Source organism: Cydia splendana, chromosome 18, assembly GCF_910591565.1.
Source record: "Cydia splendana chromosome 18, ilCydSple1.2, whole genome shotgun sequence".
Taxonomy (NCBI): Eukaryota; Metazoa; Arthropoda; class Insecta; order Lepidoptera; family Tortricidae; genus Cydia; species Cydia splendana.
The window spans coordinates 12968863-12994174 of NC_085977.1; the positions used below are offsets into that span (position 1 = coordinate 12968863).

Consider the following 25312-nt stretch of genomic DNA (forward strand, 5'->3'; position numbering starts at 1 on the left):
ACTACACCACGAAGGCGAAAACGTTACAAGTAGCTAGGGTACTTACTCGTCTAAACATTTACGCATGAAGCGGGTTGAAAGTAATACATTTTGACCCTAGGGAGTTTCACTTCCAAAGTTTTTTTTGTTATTTTTTATGATTATTAGCAATAAAAATGTGTTTCAATATAGATTTGTCCAATTTCCATTCTGAAAAAATCAGAATGGAAATTATATTTCCATTATGGAATTATATTTCCATTCTGATTTTTTGAGGATTTTTTACTCCCGATGCCGACCCATTTATATACTTACTTAGCTCAATTGTTCATTGAAAGTTACCTCAAGAAATAACTACAACTTTATACCTACTTAGTAATATTTAAGTGACGACCGGTCTGGCCAAGTGGATAGTGACCCTGCCTGCGAAGCCGATGGTCCTGGGTTCGAATCCCAGTAAGGGCATTTATTTGTGTGATGAACAAATGATATTTGTTCCTGAGTGGGTGTTTTCTATGTATATAAGTAGGTATGTATTTATCTATATAAGTATGTATATCGTCGCTTAGCACCCATAGTACAATCAAAAAAAGAGGGGTCCTGTCACAGTAAATTTTGTAGTCACAGTAAATTTACTGCCATCTATCGACACACGACTAAAACTCAAAATGAAAACGTATAAAACTTTCGAAAAAAATTATATATGTGGATAAATGATTTTGTTGTTGTTCCATGTTCATTCACTGATACCTATGTGTTAAAATTGTTAAATATAAAACGGTGTCGTCAACGCCATCTAGCCGACCATAGGCCAAAGGTGTGTGCGCCATCTATCCGAGAATGACTTTCTTGATTTCCGAGGCACGTTTTTTCTTAGACTTTATTCATCTTATACGGAGTTACATATGTCTTTGGTACAAGCTGGTACAAGCTTTGCTTAGTTTGGGGCTAGGTTGATCTGTGTAAGATGTCCCCTAATATTTATTATTTATTTATTATTTTCGTCGTATTCGATATGATCGGCATCGTGCCGGATTAGTGGACGCACTTGTGTGACTTTCCATACAAAGAATACTATAAAATCCGTCGCGTGCGATGCGTCCGATGCGTGCCATGGGGCCCTGTGGACGCCTACCGTAATGGGATTATTTTTGAGATTAAATCTATCCTAGACCTTCCCCATGGATTCAAACTATCTCTATACCACATTGTCATTGTAACTAAATTGGTCCAGCGGTTTAAGCGTGTAGAGATAAGAGGCAGACAGACACACTTTCGCATTTATAATACTATTATGGATGGTATGGATTAGTACCTATGGATATCCGTAAAATTAATCGAATTTAAACAGTTGTGAGACAACAGATTATTCAATCCGTGAAACTGGTAAAATTATAATAAAATCAAGTTAAATGGAAACATGTTTTATTTATGTGAAGAATTATGGTTACGTTTAAAATACCTATGTAGGTATTATACTTTTACAGATATTCCGAAATAGGAAACTATAGTAAATGATATCTCTTGTGTTACAGGGGAGAGAAACATTATCAAATCGTTGATAAACTCCTCAGTGACTATAATTTCAATGCCGTTTGAACCGTTTTTGATTTGTATTATTATATTCACAATTTACTTCAGTGATTGTTTGTTTTCCTTTCAAGTCTTCCCAAACACGTGTATAGCACTTCAATCCATTTACATCCACCTTTAGCGGTCGAACCACGTAATTAATGGCATACCACGTTCCTGCGGCTAAACTACTGGCAGCGAAAGTAACTACGACGTCATACTTTCCTCTCAGACCAACCTTGTTATTTGTAGTTCTAATGTATTGTTTTATCGCTTTTTCGGCTAAAGTTAAATACATTTTATCAGAAGGATCCATCCAATCAGTTCTACCCATCAGAGAAGTATCTTTATTACAATTTACGCCAATTAGGATCTCTTCATTCCGTTTATTTGTAGCAAAGACCGCACTGCAATTATAATAACTGTAATCACCGTAGCTGTTGGATGCGAATACGTCCACTTTAAAATAACTAATATCTTCTTTACCATAACGTGTCCGTGTTTTGTTAGAACTCCTCATCACGCTATTCTCAACTCTCCATCGCTTAGTATCAAAATTTTCAAAGTAATCGGTAATTGCTTCATCTATTATGTTAAAACCCCCTTTTAGCTTGCTGGCAGATTTAGATAGCGTTAGTTTAGAAGGTGAGAAACAATTCACTTTAATATCTTTATTTTGTAACCATGGTTGATATAAAATCTCAGAATGGCATTGTAATACATTGCCTTTGGTAGAAATCGCTTTGAAATCAAGTCGAGTTATTACTCCTGAAACTACTTGAGTGGTTACTTTAATAAGTTTAAGCTCTTTAACTGTAAAAAGAAGACCAATATGATCACGTCGATACTTTTCGAAAGATTGTTCGGCAAATTTTTAATACTTAGGATTTTTGGGATCTTGGGTTTTTTCGCCACCGACCAAATGGTCATCAACATCACCATTAACCTTCGGACGGTTTGCAGAAGCAGATAACTTGTTTAGCGGGTCACATATAACTTTAATATCTTTAATTTGACGCCATGGCTGTTCCAAAACCTCAGAATGGCAATGGTATCTGTAGCTCGAGTCAGTAATTACATTGAAATCGAGTTTAGTTCTTACACCTGCAACTACCTGTGTGGTTACTCTGGTCACTTTAATCTCTTTAACAACAAATAGGGGGCCAAGATGAGTCTTCCGATATTTCTGAAAAGATTCTTTTGCTAGTTGTTTATACTTCGGGTCTTCGGGGTCTTGCTCATTCTGACCTCCTACTTTTACATCATTCATCTGACACATCACGTTAAAATCTAATTTATTATCAACTTTTTCCCAAATTTCAGATTTACAAGGAATCGTCGACCCTGTGATAGGATCAACATGGAAATAAATGCGTATCATGGTTCCAGCTACCACTTGGGTGGTTACTCTGTCAACCGTTACTGTTTTAATATTTATTTTAATATTGGTGTGCGACTGCAAGTACCTCTTAAAAGATTCCTCTGCTAATTTCTTGTACTTAGGATCTTTGGGATCTTCGTTGGTTTGGCCGCCTACACGTTCATCAACATCATCATTAACTTTCGGACGGTTTGCAGAAGCAGATAACTTGTTTAGCGGGTCACATATAACTTTAATATCTTTAACTTTACGCCATGTTTGTTCCAAAACCTCAGAATGGCAATGGTACATGTAGCTCGAGTCAGTAATTACACTGAAATCGAGTTTTGTGGCTACACCTGCAACTACCTGTGTGGTTACTCTGGTCACTTTAATCTCTTTAACAACAAATAGGGGGCCAATATGAGTTTTCCGATATTTCTGAAAAGATTCTTCTGCGAGTTGTTTATACTTGGGGTCTTCAGGGTTTTGCTCGTTTTGACCTCCTATTTTTTTATCGTCCAAATGACATATCACGTTAAAATCTAATTTATCATCAACTTTTTCCCAAATTTCAGATTTACAAGGAACTGTTGGCCCTTTGGTAGGATCAACATGGAAATCAATGCGTATCATGGTTCCAGCTACCACTTGGGTGGTTACTGTGTCGACCGTTACTGTTTTAATATTTATTTTAATATTGGTGTGCGACTGCAAGTACCTCTTAAAAGATTCCTCTGCTAATTTCTTGTACTTAGGATCTTTGGGATCTTCGTTGGTTTGGCCGCCTACACGTTCATCAACATCATCATTAACTTTCGGACGGTTTGCAGAAGCAGATAACTTGTTTAGCGGGTCACATATAACTTTAATATCTTTAACTTTACGCCATGTTTGTTCCAAAACCTCAGAATGGCAATGGTACATGTAGCTCGAGTCAGTAATTACACTGAAATCGAGTTTTGTGGCTACACCTGCAACTACCTGTGTGGTTACTCTGGTCACTTTAATCTCTTTAACAACAAATAGGGGGCCAATATGAGTTTTCCGATATTTCTGAAAAGATTCTTCTGCAAGTTGTTTATACTTGGGGTCTTCAGGGTTTTGCTCGTTTTGACCTCCTATTTTTTTATCGTCCAAATGACATATCACGTTAAAATCTAATTTATCATCAACTTTTTCCCAAATTTCAGATTTACAAGGAACTGTTGGCCCTTTGGTAGGATCAACATGGAAATCAATGCGTATCATGGTTCCAGCTACCACTTGGGTGGTTACTGTGTCGACCGTTAGTTTTTTAACAGTTATTTTAACATTGGTGTGCGATTGAAGGTACCTTTTAAAAGATTCTTCCGCCAACCGTTTATATTTAGAGTCTTTCGGGTTTTGACGCTCTTGGCCGCCAGACTGTTGATTTTTACCTGACTGCCCCATAAGGACACCATTTGTTGCACCTCCTTTGCTAATATCACAATTTACATCAGTAACTTCAGGCATATCGAATGTTTTCCATGGTGATTCCAAAACTACACCCTCACATTCAAATTGACCATTATTGAGAGTGGTAACAACGAAAACAAGGGCATTTGTTATTTGTGAATCTATCTTTACTTTCACACTTGTTACAGATACTGATTTTATATCTTCTCTGTTAAAAAGTTTACTGTCTCGAGTATTAATGAATACATCAAGAGCCCGATTTGCTAAACGTAGGTATTTAGGGTTTTTAGGGTCCCGTGTTCCTGCGAGTTGAGAATAGACTCTTGAGCTTAGTGGTTTATTGGAAAACAGCGCGTCACATTTATAAGTTACAGTTCTCAAATCTTTCCAAGGTTGGTCCCATACTTCAGCATCACACATAGACGATTTACCGTTGACGAGTAAAACACGGAATTTTATTCTAGTGAGGAGTCCTGCCACTCTTTGTGTAGTAACCTTAGACACTGTTACTTTTTTCGTGTCCTGTTTCGTTACATTCAAGTGGTAACGTACTAATTCTTCGGCCAATTTTTGAAATTTTGGATCATTTTGATCTTGCTCCTCTTGCTCTCCTATTCCATATCCATAGGAGATCTGCAAAACATATATTTATTTCAGCTTTACAAATTCCTGTCTTTTTGTATGAAATAATCTCTATGGTAACTGAATACCTATCTGAATTTCTTCAGTGACCATGCAGAATACAGATTCTTAATTTCTGAAAAAGTTTAGTTCATTTGTGATGTGCCTTAATTTAGAGGAAATATTTTCTATAATCGTAATCGTGTGGACTGTATGTCTGGATGGAATGAAGAATTTTACCTAATGTAATTTAGACTTACCAGTTCTATGTATTTGTCTGAGTACTACTACTAGTGATAAGCGTCCTCGGGATGAATAAAGTACTTTACTTTACTACCCTACCTTACTTTTATTAAGTATAGGCACAGAATAAATAATAGTACTAGGTACAGAAGACTCACTCTCTAACAAAACGCGTCTGTTACGATCAGGACATATATGGCCGCTAGGTGGCGACAGCGCCACGCGCGGCTTATGACTAACCACCAAAATTGGTGTGGAACGGATGTACTTTTAGCTAGGTACCTGTAGCAAAGCGACGAAATCGCGGAGTGAGCCACGTCTGGCATAGGTACCTATCGTTTACCGTCTAATCATGTCTAATAACTAATCAAGTAATATGGCTAATCTGATACTTCAATTTGAGTCACAACGTTGCGGCCCGATTCGAACTTTAAGATACGTCAAATATTAAATATTACGACTAGATACGATATGTCAGTGTCAAACAAAACGTCACTTTTGACACTGACATATCTAATTGGGCCGTTGGTTTGCGCCATAGAATTGGGTCCCATTAACACCACCTAAGTATACCACGACCACGCTTTTAAAACTCGTCGAAGTGAAAATGTAATTGGCACATGTTTATATCTAAACACAATTTTGCTATCTTCCTACAAAAAACGTCAGGTAAATATTATACATAGATATAGAGTGGCTATAGTTATTGGTTATTGGCCACTACTAACAAATCAGAAAGAAACAAGCCAATTGAAGCCTTAAGGTGCCCGCTGATTAACAGTTGTTCGGAACCGTCAAAATTTTGTTCTAACCATGTTCTAACTGACAGGCCGATACCGTCCGGCGGACTGTTAATCAGTGGGCCCCTTTATTGCGAAGAGTGGCCACTAACTATATAGAGGCCAATAACTATAGCAGTCACCCTACTTCTCAGGAGAAAGTCTCCGACAATGTATTTACCTAATCTCTTACTATGATTGATTATATTATTAATAGGTATATTTTATTTTTTTACAAGCAGAAACGTCTGCGAACGATCCTACCCTACCCTAGCGACATTAACCGTAAGAGTGTTACACCAGGGCGGTGTCACTACGCAGTTTAGGTACATTTTGCCAGCGCGCCGCCCCGCCCGGGCCGGCAGGTGTATATGGCAGTGGGCTGCCGCTCGACCGCACGATAGTCGTGTCACGTGGCGCTCGCGCAAAGAAGATTCAACGTTCGTGCGCGGTTATAAGTTTCAATTTTGTTGCAGGCGGCGAGTATAGGTATAATTTTATACCTAAATCTGACTTTTGTGGAGGAGTGAATTTTCTGTACGGTAGTACTATTAGTTATTCTGTGGTTACGCTTCTTAAACGGCCACCGGAGTTCCAAGTCCAAGACAGTAATTTTTCCACTTTTAAATTTATTCTAGGCTTAATAGGTATATTCTTAAACACTCTTTAATTCAACTGTTTTAAAACAAAACTTATTTACTTACCACTGATACTAGCAGGAATAATATATAAATATATACACGCATATTTTGATGCCCAGATCGGTTGCAGCAGTTGATTGAAAATACCTACTTATAGGAAAAATAATACTTAATATAGGAATCCGGTTAATCAATATCATTTTCCAATTAAGTGATTTGCAATGGCAGCTAAAGTTAATTTGTTACACTTTTGAATTTTAGGCCAATCAAATTAGATTTTTTCCAGGAATTAATTCCCAGCAAGCTGGAAATCGTCTTAATACCTTCAGTTGGTCCTAAATTAGCGTAATCCAAGTTTTCTCCATTCCAGGAGTTGTGGAAAAAATTTTGCTCTTTTTCAGTTTTTTGCTTGTAGTTCAAAAACGGTACGTCCGACGGAAAATTTGCTCTAATCATGATAAAAATGATGACATCTGCGAATCCGAAAGATACCTTATGAGTTCGTAGTCAAAGATTGTAATAAATGGCCGCCACTTTGAATTTCTTTTTTTTTTTGTATAATCGTGTACGATTTTTTTTTGTAATACGATTTTTTTTTTCACCAGTGTCTGATCCACAACAACCTTGCTGGTAGTGACATTGTAATTGATGGTGGGTCCCTTCTACATCGAGTGGTTTTATCAGTCCAGTCTGTCCAGTCCAGTCAAGGTAAAATATATCTCCTAAGGCCCCCAAAATTTACCGAACCTCCTGGGATGGAGCAAACTCGGATTATACGAATTTAGGATCTAATGAAGGTATTAAAATGATTTCCAGCTTGCTGGTAATTAATTCCTCATAACGCTTCTTTTCGATCTTTGGATTTTTTTGATTGGCCTATTTACACTGCGACGTTTGTAATTTGAACCCCATGCAGGCATAAGCTCTCGTCTAGTAAGAGTATTTTCTTAGGTTTTCCAATTTATACCAAAATAATGTTTGGGATATAAAAATCAACACGGTTTTGTTTAATAATAATTATACGAACATTATACTAAAACAATTTTATTCTTTGTGAAAATACTATACCTACCTACCTACATTTTATGTTATATCTGATGTACCTTTTTCCCTCTCTTTCGTACAATAAAGTGTTTACTTACTTACTTACCCACCTAACTCATCAAGAATAAGGTAAAAGGTAGGTAAGGTGTAAGGTATTTGTAATATGGGCCTTGTTGCCTGAATTACATTTCTAAATAAATAAATAAATAAATAAATAAGGTTCCAGAGGACAGGACCGACGACAGATCCTTGAATGCAGCCTCTGGACGTGGCTTTTCCTGCAATGCAGTCTGCAAACGCTAGAACAATAGATTTGTCGGTAAGGTAACTGAGGAGGATTTCGTAAATATTTTTAGGACAAATTTACAATTTAAAATCTTTTAACGGTACATAAACTCAAATGACATTATAACTCACCTGTAACTTTTCATGTAGGTACACTGTACACACACTTCACACTTTACATTCACACTATACAAACACTATATCCCGGATCACACAGTAACACACCCGAAAACAACGTGTATACCGATAGCGCCGCGTTTTCGGAAACATAACACTGGACAGGGTGGAGGGTTTTAGTCCGTAGGCAGCTGGAGCAATCCCAGCTGAGTCGGACATGCTGCCAAAACCGGGCTGGCAGTATCCAATGAGGATTACCTCCACCTCTGACAAAAAAAACCCACCTACCTAGGTACCTGTTAAAAACAAATGTAGGCTATTTCATAAGTCAAGAGAAAGTTACTAAAACGGTAATATCACCATAATACCGCACCCGTCTTCAATTAAAATCCATCTTTAATTGGGTATGATGCACTGTATTGATGATTCTGAGCAAGTTTAGGTATTCCCAGAATTGTGACAAATTCTTGTTTTATTTTTGGAAATGTATGGCCTGGATGACAGCTTTCATCTGGCGCCATCTATGCAACCCTTTGACAGTTGGCAACCCTATTGACTGATAAAAAGCGTTACTTACCTATCAAAATCTGACGACCGGTCTGGCCTAGTGGGTAGTGACCCTGCCTGTGAAGCCGATGGTCCTGGGTTCGAATCCCAGTAAGGGCATTTATTTGTGTGATGACACAGATACTTGTTCCTGAGTCATGGTTGTTTTCTATGTATTTAAGTATTTATATATTATACATATCGTTGTCTGAGTACCCTCAACACAAGCCTTCTTGAGCTTACTGGGGGACTTGGTCAAATGGTCAATCTGTGTAAGAATGTCCTATAATATTTATTAAAAAAAATAAAAAAAAAATCCCATGCGATTCGTTGCAAGGTGAGTAGACATACAAAAAAAACCGGTCAAGTGCGAGTCGGACTCGCGTTCCAAGGGTTCCGTACATAAGTCCGACTCACGCTTGACTGCACATTTCTAAAAGGATTTCTTGTCATATATAATAGGTAAAGTACTATTTTGTAATTCTTGTCATCTATAGGTAAAGTACTATATAACGACAAGTAGCAATTAAAAGCATTGTATTATGTGTAGAGTTAAAGGTGACTCAGCTCAGGTAAGAAAGCACATCAAATTGTATGAAAGCATCTCATAACAATCAGCCAGATTCATATAATATGTATTCTCATTTCTTTTATTGGTTTTATTTTCTTTTCCTTTTGTAAGAATTTGATATGTTTTCTGAAAGAGCTACGTATTTGTATAAAGTTATGTACTCACTGAGTATAATTGCATGAATTCTATAGTAATTTAAATTGTATTTTTCTTAATTACTCGTAATGCATGTTAATTATAAGATGTAATAATGTTTTGAAAAGATGTGTCCCGCCGAGTTTGTTGCCGGTCCCATATTGGGATACCCTCCTCCAATTGAGGGGGGATTTAAATCTTCTCGGGGCAGAGGTGTACGGTTGCAGCCGGTAAAGGTTTATTTGACGTTCATAAGCGCATTGTAATATGCCTACTTGAATAAACTATTTTTTATCTTTATCTTTTATCGTTATGCCTGCATCGGCCACACCCCGGTAAACCGCGTCGGTTCGCGGGCTAAACTAGTGAGGGGACCCTGCCTTTGGTAGGTTATGCAGTGGAACCCTCCCGCTTCTAATGCATAAAGTTTATCCCGGCGGGGAAGGCAACTCAACGCAGATATGCATTCGAGTTTGGCGGACCCGGCGGGATAACAATTAAGGCAATGTGGATGGCCTAGGGCGATGATAGAGGGCATATAGGTATCATCGGCCAGACAAATCATCTGATCTCATCTCCGGTCGTATCGGTTCTCCGTTCCACTGGGTCATGATGGGGGAGGACGAGTAAGTGCACCTGCGTTTGCGCGTGCGTTTGTGCACTGGAATATATCCTGCGCACCTGACTGCTTCCGAATTTGGACTCCGAATAGTGTTAAAAGTCCTGTGGCGATGGGCTGAAGTAGAGAGGTACAGTCCGATGCAGACTGGACTTTGTCTGAGGCCTGCACACAGGCGGCTCCAGGGGTGTTGTAATACACCGTGGTCGTTTTCGTTCTGCACTGGGGGGACAGAACGGTCTCGGCAGCACCTGGAGCGGCAAAGCAGCCCTATTTAGGGAGGCACTACTTTCCCTGCTCAGCCAGGGAGGGGGCTAGAAAAGGTGCCCTAAAAAATGCTCACCCCAAAACGCTAGGATGGTAGTAACCGTGGCTGCCTCCGCATCTTTCAATTCGCGGTCGATGTAGCAAGAAAACAAAGAAACTAACAACATCTAATATGATTTTCGGCGCTGCGTAGAGCAAATGTGGGTGGAATCGAGGTATACCTCATGCGACGTCAGCTTCGGTGGTGCGGTCACGTTTCACGGATGAACGACCAGCGTGTGGCTAAGCGCATCTTTTATTCCGAGCTTGAGGAGGGCAAGCGGAAACAGGGCGGCCAATTCCTCGGGTATAAAGATGTGCTTAAGCGGCACATGAAAAAGTGTCGTATAGAGCCCTCGCGATGGGAGCAGCAGGCAGCCATACGAACGGAATGGCGGGCAGCAATAAATGCCAACGTAACCGAATTTGAATCGCGACGGCGCTTAGAGCTGGATGCCAAGCGCGACGAAGTAAAAGCCAGACCACCAGCGGCAATACATTATAATTACACAAATGGTGTGCTCACATGCCCGCAATGTTCGCGAACTTTAAGTAATAAGATAGGCTACGTCAGCCACTTGCGAGCACACCAGAGACAGCAACGGAGTTGATAGCAGTCGTCGTGGCCGAATCGGCCGTGGAGTTATTATTATTACTATTTTGTGTATTTTTTTCAAAATTTTAGACCCAGTAGTTACAGAGATAAAGTGGGGGATGGGTCGGACAGACAGACAGACGCACGAGTGATCCTATAAATAAGGGTTCCGTTTTTTCCTTTTGAGGTCCGGAACCCTAAAAATACGTCATAACTCCATTCCTTTTATATTTGATTGGCTACAAATATAATGACCACCAAAAAATACTTTGGTACCCTAAATAAAAAAATCATGCTTACCAAAAAAAATTACTGAACACCAAAAAAATAAGGCCTAAAAATACAAAAGTACCACCACATTAATTACGACTGCACTTCAAATTGTATTCAAATACCAAATACATTGAATGATCACCAAAAATCATTAATGATCACCAAATCTTGAAGACCAAATTAATGCGATATTTTCACCTAAATAAACCACTATGATTACCAAAAAATTTATACATATTACCAAATAAAGTAAACTGATGCCAAAATTACTAGCCCCTCCCGCTCAACCCCCCGTAGCCCGCACCGCATACCTACCTAACCTAATCTACTTTTCTAGTAGCATTTCGTTATGCTACTAGAAAAGTAAGTTAAACTGCTATCAGTTAAGTGGGTTAGGTTAGGTTAGCACTGCGACCCTTACAGAAACGAAATGGTACTAGAAAAGTAGGTTAGGTTAAGTTTCAACTGTTACCCATACAGATACGAAACGCTACTAGAAAAGTGGGTTAGGTTAGGTTTGAACTGCGACCCTTACAGAAAAGAAATGCTACTAGAAAAGTGGGTTAGGTTAGGTTTGAACTGCAACCCATACAGAAACGAAATGCTACTAGAAAAGTGGGTTAGGTTAGGTTTGAACTGCGACCCTTGCAGAAAAGAAATGCTACTAGAAAAGTGGGTTAGGTTAGGTTTGAACTGCGACCCTTACAGAAACAAAATGCTACTAGAAAAGTGGGTTAGGTTAGGTTAGAACTGCGACTGTTACAGAAATAAAATGCTACTAGAAAAAGGTGACGAAGTGGATTAATTAATTTAATAGGATAACGATATATTAAATGATTGCACATTTTTAATTAAAATGTGGTTACAATTTTGTGATCATTTACTATTTTTGCGTTTACAATGATTATTTTGGAGCCATTTGCTTTAATAGGATAGCAAGATGTAAAAATTTGGTTATCATTTCACATTTAAATGGGGATTGAAATTTGGTAATCATTGACTATTTTTGGGTTAATAATGATTATTTTAGTGTCATTTCCTTTAAAAGGATAGTAAAATGTAACAAAATTGGTAATCATTTCACATTAAAATGGTGTTATAATTTTGGTGATCATTCATGATTTTAGGGTGGTAAAATAGATTTTTTTGGTATTAAATTTTATTAAATCTGGTGATCAGTTAAATAGCAGCCTATTTGATTTTTGGTGGTTTGGGTCAAATGGTTCAAATGGCCTAAAGATCAATCGTACCGATTTTCATACTATTAACCAACTTTTAACACCATTTGCAGCATTTTACTGAATTTCTGGGTGTAGGTACCGCGTACCGCTAACACTACAGTGAATCACCCAAGGCTCTCTACCGCCATCGCCAGGCAGGTAATGTATGTCGTTACATTCTACTCTACTGTTTAACATTATTTATTTTAACTTTATTCCACAAAATACAAATAAAATGTACAAATGGCGGACTTAATGCCTAAAGGCATTCTCTATCAGCCAACCATAGGGCTAAACAGAGATGTAATAAAAAATGGTGCAAGAAGAAAAGTAAGAGAATTTAATTATCACAATTTACAGTAAATTTCTTTTGATTTTCTAAGTTAACAAAAATTTCAGAATAGCAGTTAAGTGCATCACCATAGATGGGGAACACGATGAATGAAAGACGATACATATCTCCAGCCACCAACTGTTTGGTGACTTTTGTAACTATGATATCCTTGACAATTATCTGACCGGCAGAGTGAGTCTCTCGGTACTTATCAAACGATTCTTGGGCCAATTCCTGGTACCTCGGGTCCGTGGGGTCTTGTATATCTGGAGCGCCAGGTATTTGACGTTTCACTCTACTTTGCTGTTTTATCGCACTCGACGCCTCCTAAAAAAATAACGATAAATAAACTTTGATATACTGTTTACGATATAACCTGAGAAAATCCCGTAATTAACATAATAAACTATAGGATATTTTGTAGGTAATCCTTAACAAAAAAAAGAACCCATCAAACGACTTCATATAAAAGTCTAACACGCCTTACACGCCATCTTTTTATAGTGTTCACCTGAGTTCTACATCCTCAAATACTTAGGTTTCCGAGATAATACAAATACATAGTATAATAGCTAGGGTTATTTGTTCATTTCTCTTTATTTTTCTTTTTTCTCGTACCTATTAAAAATATCACTAGTTTTCACCTAACGACTGCGAAATTTACAAAAACTAGTTTTGACTGATAAATCCCAGTTAAAACTAGTTATTACCAAGGCGTTTCAAAAAAACCAGTTTTAACTAGTGAAAATGCGTTTTAAGTTTTTTACCTAGGCATTATAAGGAAGAGGAAAAAGGATAAATAGTTACTAAAATCGGGTTTTTACTTTAACATAAATATCGTCTCTAAATGTATCCATAACACAAGCCTTATTGAGCTTATCTATTGTGGAGCTAGGTTGATTTATACAATACCTAATATTATATATACTTACATAAGGATGGGCGACGACGCTCGCCAGCACAGATATAACTAGCACAAAGTACACAGGAGTCATTACGAGTATTGAAATGTCTACCAAGTCTACCAACTACCTAATCCAACTAACCTATATGCTTCTTCTTGCACTTATTATGTAGGTATATGGCCTAATGGGCCGATTTATACCAGTTCGAATAATCACGTCGCATTAGTTACGGGTACGCAACTTAGTAAATGTATTAAATATTAAGGCCAGTCCAGACGGGATCATTTTTCACCTAATCTGATTAGATTAAATTGTATTTTGTAGGTGGTGTGGACACAAAAATTAAATTGAAGGACATCGCCTCGCCGATTCCACTATGAAATTGTGTAGGGTAGGTACGTATTTTTTGTCAATTTGATCATCTCGTCTGGACGGGCGTTTAGTGTTGGAGCCACGGCCCCGGCAGTGATTTCCTGAAGTGGTGAAATCCTGAAACGTCCTTGGTACTCAAAAAGAACAGAACTTTATTTGAAAAATAGACTTTGATTTGAATTGAATGGGTAGAGCATACTGGACTGTTATTTTGGCATTATTGCGGTAAAATCTTTTATAATTACGAAATCTTTGTCTCGTTTGCATCGGTGACATTCGATGATTTTCAACGTCTGTTCAAGAAAAGTCAGTCTGCCTTTCATTATGTAGCAATCACACTACTATTATTCCAATAACTTTTATTTACCGGTCGAGTGACAGTTTTGTGTTATAGTGGTGCTTAACCCTTAAATTGGCATTGTGCATCACAGTGTACGTTAGTTAGTAAAAATTCCTGTCGTAAACATATCTAATTTCCTAAGCTTTTATTAACAGAAACTATTTAATAATTATGTTATCAATAGTAATTAAATATGTGATATGGCAAAAAATTCAAATTAACGTCGCTATCAAAAAATCTGTTCGAAGCGGCGACGCTCGCCAGTACCTCTAATAAGTTTTATTAAATTTTAACAACTTTTCTGTATGCAAGTTATGATTATTATGTTTTGTGTTTTATAAGAAAATGGTAAAGTATATGAATAATTGGTAATTTTGTGTGCATAAGGCATAATAATAAAGATAATCACTGGTAAATTGGAATGTACACCACGGTTACCGTTGACAAGTTTGTAAAGATGTAGTTACATTCAACTACGGTAACCACCGTGTACGTTGCCAACCTATCTGAACTTAACTTTTGTTTTGAATCTAACGATTTTGCTTGTCCTTGTTTATTTAAAATATTTTTAAACAGAATGGTTTCCTTTCTTTGTCTGTAGTACTCAACACTATCTAGATCGCATAAGATTTTAGTTTTAATTCACGTAAAAAATGTATGTTCTGATTATGAATCAGATTCCGATGAGGAACCAACGTGCATTCAAACAATACTATTCTGACGATAGCACTGATCCACCTTCTTTAAATTCTTCTTTGGAGCGATTAAATTTGCTAGACAGCTTGTCGGACGAGGATGAGGTCGATAAATATAATCAAGCACGATTTAATTCCGAAAGCACGTTGATTCTCTTTCGAGCGTATTAGAGTTCTATAATCTCCATCTACAGTTATTTATGATGCTTTGCCTACACTACACTTGAACACTCATCGCCATTAACTACATACTAGGGTAACAAGAGCTTCATATAAACACGTGAAATGTACCAGCCTGAAAAAAAAACAGAATTAGATACAGCTTTAGGTTACTTTTAGAACTTCCGGATTGAGCTATTCGAAGGACATTGTAAAGCGACGAAGATTGGTAACCGATGAAATGAAAGTTGAGAAACTGTGCCATAAGAAAAAAAAATACAAAAGGCTCTGAAATAGCGTCCTACAGAGTTACAGACAGTCTTTGGTTTAACAACTTGGGGCATTTTCCTGAGAGTGGACCGAAAAATGTACACTACAGATACTGTAAGGAGGGATAGACGAAATTTTATTGCGTCAAATGCAATATGCTCCTTTGTTTCATTGTCGGAGAAACAAAAAAACTAAATTGCTTTTAATAATTTCACACTAAATTACGTTTTTTCATAATAATTTACGTTAATTTTTATATAATATTTTACTGGCTTCTTGGCAGCGGTAACCAGCGTGTACATAGAACAATGTTACTTTTCTTGTTATAAAATTGGCAACGTGCATGGTGATGTACATAGATTTTCTGAAAAACCGATAATACTGGATTTTTTAAAACATTTTTCTGTAGACCCTCAGACGGTATTAAATAAAGGTATGCTACTATATTACTTGTTTTTACAAATTTTTACTCTTGCCAATTTAAGGGTTAACTCAATGGTTTGGAATCGGGACTGATTTACAAATTTTACAACTGCTCTGCACATTGTAATGAGCTAGAATAATAAAGCATCATAACACTTGAAACTCTCGCGTTTTGTACTTACACATATTTAATTACACAAACGGGTCTACCGCGATATACTTCATTGTTTTTACCTTAAATTCCGACGTTTCAGCTGAGTTTCACCAGCTGTGGTCACGGAAAGTCCACACACGGAATTTGAGTCAAAAACAATCAAATTATATCGCGGTAGACCCGTTTGTAAAATTAAATATTAACATCATCATGCTACCTACTTAGCTGTGCTTTTAGTTGTCAAAGATCAGTTTTATGAGAAATTAATGAGTGTGTGCATTCTGTAGGTACGAATTACTGTAAATTTTTATCATGTACCTATCTGTGTGGTAGTGTATAACAGTCTTAGACAGAGGAAGCAAAAAAAAAGTTTAATTACTAATTTTGAAATTATTATAGGTTCTGTATTCCAGTAGGTAATTAAACCATTTTTTTTGCGTTCCTCTAAATTTGTGGATGAGTATATATAGAACCACATGTCCACACGGAACCCTGCACTGAAGCACTGAACGCAATCCGACATGGCCTGGAATTGTTTTTTTTATGTTGCTGATAGTTATGGATATTAAATATCTGCATGAAACATACAACATACAATTGAATGAAAACAAACAAAACAAATACTACGCACTAAAAACAGGATATAATTAATATTTAAGTGGGGCACCCATACAATAAACGTGATTTTTCTGCTGTTTATTGCGTAAATGGTGCGGACCTCTTCGTGCGCGAGTCCGACTCGCACTTGGCCGGTTTTTTTTATTACTTTGAAGGAGTAAAGCTTTTTATAGCCGGATATTTAAAATAACAGCAGCATGATGGTTAAAGTAATTGTTTGTAGGTAAGTACCTATAGTTTGTCAAAGGACTGTCTCATTTGAAACATAGACTGAGAGAATCATACTATCTTGGTCTTACGCTTGTACCTACTAGCACACAAAAGAAAAGGATGAGTATAGTTTTTTTGTTCTTATTTACTGACAAATTTGGTTTGACCAACTATACCTACATTTTACAACTTCAACTCCTCCACACATAATATGTGTTATCATTTATTGTTATCGATCATAAAAATGAATAATTTTTTATTGTGTGTGTTCAAAAATTAGTCACATGGTAAAACTATAGCTAAAATTTTAAATTGTTGTTATTTTTGCATAGGAACTAAGTAGGAAAAACATCTTCATGAATGTTACCAAAGTACATACAATTGATATACAATAGTGTATGACAGAGATCTATAAATATAGTAGGTACCTACCTATTTAATCTGTCGCTGATACATGGAAGTCACGGATTACACAGTACCTAAGCTACTTATTGTGCGTCCTGTGTTTATCCTGCGAATGCGCTGTGAGCACATAGGTACAGATGTTTGCCATGCATTGCGCGCTTTATGCGAGCCTTGCAAAAGTTACGCTATTGAAGCGCGCCATATAAAGCAAATATGCGAATGTACTCGCGGAACATGCGCTAGATTTCAACTATAGGTAGGGGAGGAGCATTGGGCAATTGGAAAACTGGCCGCGTAGCCAACATGCCAATCGCTTACGCTCCGTAACGATCGAAACGCAACTGTTACTGTCGCACTAATATGGAAGAGTGATAGAGACACAAAGCGTTTCCACGCGTTTCGTTGTCGAAGCGATAGCGATTGGATGACAAGGGGATGCCCGAGTCATGCCGACTGCCCAATGGTGGGGACATCCCCTACTTACCTACCTACCTAGGTATGGCAGTTTCGTATTAGTGATGTAAACATTAATACTTGAGTTGTTTAAGTTAGGTATTTTCATGGTTTTCTTTTATTTTATATGGTATGCAGATTTTTTTAAATTATAGTTTCAATTAATTCACAATATAGCATAGATTTCTACACTATAAAATAAGTCCCTTTTTTATAAAGATACATCAGATATATTGAAGAGGGTAAGTACCTACTCGTAATTCTAATATACCCACACAAAAGAATTGTAACAATCACTTCAGCTATAGTCCCAAATGCAGCTTCACATTTCCTAAAAATAAAGTAAATATATCTTAAACTTTCTGGTTTGCCTTTACTGATCGATACAGCCGCCTGTTAAAAAAAGTACTTTTTTTTAAATAATTTACAGTGTTTTTGTCCCTGCCTCTTATATATAGTATATCATAGAGTAATTAGAGTATCATGATAAAAATTGACATCTGAGGATCCGAAAGATACCTTAATATGAGTTCGTAGTCAAAGATTGTAAAAATGGCCGCCACGTTGAACTTTTATTTGTTTAATCGTGTCCGTAATATATTTTTTAATCCGATTTTTTTTTCACCAGTGTCTGATCCACAAGAACCTTGCTGTGACCTATTTTATAAAGCTACAAGTTACAATTTACAAGCGAAAGTCTCTTTCTAACCCTATGTGTTAGAACGAGACTTCCGCTCGTAAATTCTAACTTGTAGCTTTATAAAATAGGCCACTGGTAGTGACATTGTTATTGATGGTGGGTCCCTTCTACATCGAGTGGTTTTATAAATCCAAGGTGAAATGTATCTCCCAAGGCCCCCAAAATGTATCCACATCTCCTGGGATGAAGCAAACTCGGATTATACGAATTTAGGGCCTAATGAAGGTATTAAAATGATTTCTAGCTTGCTGAGAATTAATTCCTCATAACGCTTTTTTTGGATCTAATTTGATTGGATACTGCGACGTTTGTTATTCGAGGCCCATGCAGTGCATAACTTCTTGTCTAATAAGAGTATTCTCTTAGGTTTACCAATTTATGCAAAAATAATGATTGAGATATAGGTAATTGCGGTTTTGTTTAGTTATCATAATACGTACTTAGTCCATCGCTTTCACCCAAACTCGCAAATAGTCCTTACACCCTGGCGGGTGCTGTCTCTGCGTGTGTCCCATGACACGGGCAAGGGCAGCATCCGCTCGGTGTACCCCTTATATTTCATTAAAGTGTCAAAAGGGAATCTACGTGTTGGCTTCGGCTCCGCGCACGCACACCATTGTTCCGTGATGGGAAAGACATACAAAATAATACGAGCATTAACTAAAACAGTTTTATTCTCTATGAAAATATTATACATACCTACCTGTTAAAAACAAATGTAGGCTATTTAATAATTCAAGAGAAAGTTACCAAAATGTAACGGGGTAATATCACCGTAATACCGCACCCGTCTTCAATTAATCCAATTTAAATTGGGTATGATGACTTTAGAGTAAACCTTATTCCACAAAATACAAATAAAATGTACAAATGGCGGACTTAATGCCTAAAGGCATTCTCTACCAGTCAACCATAGGGCTACACAGAGATGTAATAAAAAATGGTGCAAGAATTAAGAAAATAAGAGAATTTAATTATCACAATTTACAGTAAATTTCTTCTGATTTTCTAAATTAACAAAAATTTTAGAATAGCACTTAAGTACATCACCATAGATAGGGAACACGATGAATGAAAGACGATACACATATCCACCCACCAACTGGTCAGTGACTTGTGTAACTATGATATCCTTGACAATTATCTGACCGGCAGAGTGAGTCTCTCGGTACTTATCAAACGATTCTTGGGCCAATTTCTGGTACTTCGGGTCCGTGGGGTCTTGTATCTCTGGAGCGCCATCTTTTTCACGCTTTACTCTACTTTGCTGTTTTATCGCGCTCGACGCCTCCTAAAAAAATAACGATAAATAAACTTTGATATAGTGTTTACGATATAACCTGAGAAAATCCCGTAATTAACATAATAAACTATAGGATATATTGTAGTTGAGGGTTTCTTTTATTTTTTGCCATTTTTATATATTGTGTCCTTTTTTGCCACTTTTGTGTTATTTATTTCTACTCAGAATCACGACCTCTTTCGATCCTGATGGGATAAAAAAATGTCCCAGAGTTTTTTTCCTATTGTGTTACCATTTCCCCATATACTTTGTATGGCGGTAACAAAAAGGAAAGTATGAAAAATGTATGGAAATTTTAGGACACTTTTTTCTCCTATAAGGATGAAAAGGGTTCGCGATTCTGACTAGAAATAACACAAAAGTGGTAAAAAAGGTCACAATAATAAAAATGGCAAAAAATAAAAGAAACGCTCAGGTAATCCTTAACAAAAAAAGAACCGATCAAACGACTTCATATAAAAGTGTACTCGTAACACGCCTTACACGCCATCTTTTTATATAGTGTTCATCTGAGTTCAATATCCTCAAAGAGGTTGCCGAGATAATCCAAATAAATAGTATAATAGGGTTTTTTGATAATTTCTCTTTTTTCTCGTACCTATTAAAAATATCACTAGTTTTCACCTAACGACTGTGAAATTTACAAAAACTAGTTTTGACTGAAAAATCCCAGTTTTTACCAAGGCGTTTCAAAAAAACCAGTTTTAACTAGTGAAAATGCGTTTTAAGTTTTTTACCTAGGCATTATAAGGAAGAGGAAAAAGCATAACTAGTTACTAAAATCGGGTTTTTACGGTAACATAAATATCGTCTCTAAATCATAGAGGTAGCCTGCGCTGTCGAAAAGCACAAACAGGAGAACGACCAGCGCCACCCCTTGTGCAGGAGTTTCATGCGGAGCACCAGCCCCCTGCAGGGTGAGACGCCCGAAGTGCGCCGCTTGCTGTGGCAGACCCGGTGCCCTCCACCGCACGTGTACGTGGAAGCTTTAGAGCAACTACCGTCTTGGCCATAAAGAACCTTGCCCAATTTGGAAGTCCTTAAACAGGCTCAGGTCCCAAGTTGGTCGCTGTAGGCAAAACATGGCCAAATGGGGATTGCTCCTTAGCCTCTCGACTCAGTGTATACCTGCGACACAGCAATGCAAACCATGGCACATCTACTGGCGTGCCCCGCATGCGAAGAATGTATCCATAACACAAGCCTTATTGAGCTTATCTATTGTGGGGCTAGGTTGATTTATACAATACCTAATATTATTTATACTTACATAAGGATGGGCGACGACGCTCGCCAGCACAGATATGACTAGCACAAAGTACACAGGAGTCATTACGAGTATTGAAATGTTTACCAGCTACCTAATCCAACTAGCATATAGGTTATGCTTCTTCTTGCAGACTTATTATGTAGGTATATGCCTTAAGGGCCGTTTTATACCAGTTCGAATAATCACGTCGCATTAGTTGCGGGCACGCAACTTAGTAAATGTATTAAATATTAAGGCCAGTCCAGACGGGATAATTTTAAATCAGGTGGTGTGGACACAAAAATTAAATTGAAGGATATCGCCTCGCCGATTCCACTATGAAATTGTGTAGGGTACGTATTTTTTGTCAATTTGATCATCTCGTCTGGACGGGCCTTTAGTGTTGGAGCCACGGCCACGGCGGGTGATTTACATTTAGCAAATCCTAAAACGTCCTTGGTACTCAGAACCAAAGAATATAATACTCACTAGGAGAAGAACGGTAACTCCATACAAAAAAATGTCCCCAACCGTTTATACGTTTATACTAGTGGCGCCGTCTTTGTGTACCAATGGAACTAAAGTTGACAACCGGTTTAGCCTGGCGGGTATTGGTAGGTAGTAATTCTGTTGATAAACATATTTGTTATCTTCATATCACGAAATATATGCAAGATGCAAATATTACCCCTTGTTTGTGGTATTATCAATTGATTTAAATAAAAGGCATGTTTATGTTTATAACATTATATATATTATTTATTAAAAAATGTTTTACATATAAAAATATACACTGAAAACTGGCAACTTAATAAAAAAATAGACATTAATAAAGCGCATTCACAAAGTTTTCAGTACCTTTTATACAAATAACATTAGGCATGCCTACCTATTACACTTTACACACAGATACACTACACTTTACATACGGCATTTTACACAGATTTCCAACTTGTATTCATACATTTCTTCACGGTTAATTAATACGCTTTCCAGATGCGTTATGACTCGGTTCCTTCTGAACCCACTAAAGTTGTAAATTTCACTCTGGCTGCTTCAACAGCCGTTGCTCCGCATTTAGCACATTTTGTATGTGCATTGCTGTAATCCATGTAGGTACAGACTTACAGTCTTAAGTGGTACGTAGCGGTACACGTTGTATGTATTATTTAAAGAGTTAAATAATAAAATTTTCGTTATGAACTTTAACCACAGCAGTTGGACAGAGTCATTGACAAATATATTTTTTATTATGGTGGGTAGACGTACCTACCCTCCATATATTTTATGAACATTGATAAAGACAGTTGGAAGCAAATATTCATTATAAAACTTAATCGCATGTAATTAAGTTTTAAGCGTTTTAAGTCCCGTTTTATGATTAATATTGTATAAAATTCGTGATAATTTAAATCAGAGTTGGGAGCAATGTTGCTGTAGAAAAATGTTTTTATTTTTATTACTCGCAACTTTTTCCCGGAGGCCAACGCACACATAGAAGATTAAGGCGCACACATGCGCAATTATTTGGGGACATAACTTTCTTAGGAAGTGAACAGGCCTTGCTCAGAACAGAACTTTTTTGTAAAATAAATTTTCATTTGAATAGGTAGAGCATACTGGACTTTTATTTTGGCATTTTTGCCGTAAAATCTGTTATAATTACGAAATTTTTCTTGTTTGCATCGGTGACATTCGATGACTTTTAACGTCTGTTGAATAACAACGTCTGTTCAAGAAATGTCCAGTCTGCCTTTCATTTTATGTAGCTGTCACACTACTATTATTCCAATAACTTTTATTTACCGGTGACAGTTTTTAACTCAATGGTTTGGAATCGGGCAGCCGGATTTACAACTGCTCCAGTCATTAAAGGCACAGGCTAATGACCTAGAGCTAGTTTAGCTGGAAGAGATCCCTTTTAGGGATAAGTTCGCCTTTGTACTTCCATTACTGTAATTTATTTTGTGAACCTGTGTTGTGTACAATAAAGTACTACTACTACTACTAAGTACAATAAAGCATAACACTTTTGTACATATATTTAATTAATTACACAAACGGGTCTACCGCGATATACTTTCATTGTTTTTACCTTAAATTACGACTTTACAGCTGAGTTTCCCCAGCTGTGGTCACGGAAAGTCCACACACGGAATTTGAGGCAAAAACAATGAAATTATATCGCGGTAGACCCGTTTGTGAAATTAAATATGAATAAAGCATCATGTTACTTAGCTATGATTTTAGTTGTCAAAGATCAGTTTTATGAGAAATTCATGAGTGCGCATTCTGTAGGTACGAATTACTGTTAATTTTTTATCATGTATTCTGTGGTAGTGGTGTTTATACACTCTTAGACAAATTTAGAGGAAGGCAAAATAGTTATTTGTTTTACAAGGGGGCAAAGTTGTTGTTTAAAAACCGCTCGTGCTAAAAAATTGAATCTTGAGCGTTAAGCGAGGGTTTCAAAGCACGAGAGTTAAACAAAATTTGCCCACGAGCGAAACACAAAATTGTTCACCACACCAACCCGAAGCAAATATTAAATGTAAAATATCAAACAAAATCAAATCCAAGTGAATGTTATTAAATATTTATCATCCAAAATCATCATTTAAAAGTCAATTCTACCAGAAAACATAAGAAAACAACTCAAAATTTGCATTTGATTGCTTTGCCTCAACGGATAGCAAAGTTGCACTTTGCTATCCGTTTTTGAAGTGCAAAGTAAGCCTTTCCGAGCTGGTGTGGTGAAAAAGAGTTTAATTAATAATTTTTAAATTACTATAGGTGCTGTATTCCAGTAATTAAACCTTTTTTTGCGTTCCTCTATGTCCATGATTGCCTATAGAACCACATGTCCACCCGGAACCCTGCACTGAAGCACTGAACGCAATCCGACATGGCCTGGAATTGTTTTTTTTATGTTGCTTATAGTTATGGATATTAAATTTCTGCATGAAACATATACAACATACAATTGAATGAAAACAAACAAAACTATGCAAACAAAACAAATACTAAAAACAGGAGATAATAAATATTTAAGTGGGGCTCCCATACAATAAACGTGATTTATTTGCCGTTTTTTGCGTACTTAAATGTTACGGATTCGGGCGCGAGTCCGACTCGCACTTGGCAGGTTTTTTTATTACTTTGAAGGAGTAAAGCTTTTTATGGCCGGATATTTAAAATAACAGCAGCATGATGGTTAAAGTACCTAATTGTTTGTTAGGTACCTACCTATGTACCTACCTACTTAATAACTACATTTTACTTCAACTCCTCCAAACATAATAATATGTGTTATCATTTATTGTTATCGATCATAAAAATGAATATTTTTTTATTGTTTGTGTTCAAAAATTAGTCACATGGTAAAACTGTAGCCTATAATTTTAAATTATTATTATTTGTGCATAAGAACTAAGTAGGTACCTACCTACCTATACAGGAAAAACATCTTCATTAATGTTACCAAAGAGAATAGAGTGTATAGAGGCGGATTGCCAAAGTAAATTATGTAGCCACCGTCAGGCGTGGCTCACTCCGCGATTTCGTCGCTTTGCTACAGGTAGCTAAAAGTGCATCCGTTCCGCCCCAATTTTGGGGAAAGCCATAAGCCGCGCGTGGCGCTGTCGCCACCTAGCGGCCATATCTGTGCTGATCGTAACAGACGCGTTTTGTTAGAGAGTTAGTCTTCTGTATTACCTAGTGCTATTATTTATTCTGTGCCACCGTAAATTTACTGACATCTTTCGACAGAAGATTAAAACCGTTAGAACGCCATTTGACTTTGATCCTTATTCTTTCACTGATATGTGTTAATTTCTTAAATATTGAAATTAACGCCATCTACTCTCGACTGTAGACTGTAGGCCAAAAAGGTTATGGCGGCATCGCTCAAAAAGATTGCACCATACCTTTGGCCTACTCTCGAGTAGATGGCGTAAATACTAGTAATATTTAACAAATTAATATATACATATCAGTGAAATAATAATGATCAAAGTCAAATGGCGTTCTAACAGTTTTAATCTTCTGTCGAAAGATGGCAGTAAATGTACTGTAGCTTCATAATTTACCATGACAGTAACTCTGTATTTCAAATTATCTTTGATGTTAGTGCTAAGTACATACAATTGATATACAATAGTGTATGACAGAGAGTGGACAGCTTAGAGATCTATAAATATAGTAGGTAGGTACCTATTCAATCTGTCGCTGATTCATGGAAGTCACGGATTACACAGTACCTAAGCTATTGTGCGATTTGTGCGCCTGCGTTCATCCTGCGCTGTGAGCACATACAGAAATTTGCCATGCATTGCGCGTTTTATGCAAGCCTTGCAAAAGTTACGCTATTTAGGCGC

The 25312-nt window shown here is 37.1% G+C and overlaps 1 protein-coding gene and 2 long non-coding RNA genes across 3 annotated transcripts in view; all 3 read right to left on the minus strand.

Annotated features, from left to right (window-relative positions):
• LOC134799162 (uncharacterized) overlaps positions 1-13756 on the minus strand; it is a 409935-nt gene extending 396179 nt beyond the window's left edge. Inside the window, exons 1-2 of the long non-coding RNA XR_010145334.1 lie at positions 13613-13756; positions 12466-13007 (exon numbers count right to left, since the gene is read on the minus strand). This is a non-coding gene — a long non-coding RNA (uncharacterized LOC134799162). The remainder of the gene's footprint in view (positions 1-12465; positions 13008-13612) is intronic.
• On the minus strand, positions 1947-6800 carry LOC134799090 (uncharacterized). The gene is made up of 2 exons (XM_063771476.1): positions 6699-6800; positions 1947-4984 (listed from the first exon to the last, which is right to left on the minus strand). The coding sequence occupies exons 1-2, from the start codon at positions 6738-6740 to the stop codon at positions 2426-2428; spliced, it is 2601 nt and encodes an 866-aa protein (XP_063627546.1). The 5' UTR covers positions 6741-6800; the 3' UTR covers positions 1947-2425.
• A 5284-nt stretch (positions 13757-19040) lies between the features above and the next one.
• On the minus strand, positions 19041-21096 carry LOC134799163 (uncharacterized). The gene is made up of 2 exons (XR_010145335.1): positions 20958-21096; positions 19041-19675 (listed from the first exon to the last, which is right to left on the minus strand). It is a non-coding gene; the product is annotated as an uncharacterized LOC134799163 (long non-coding RNA).
• Between the last annotated feature and the right edge of the window lie 4216 nt (positions 21097-25312).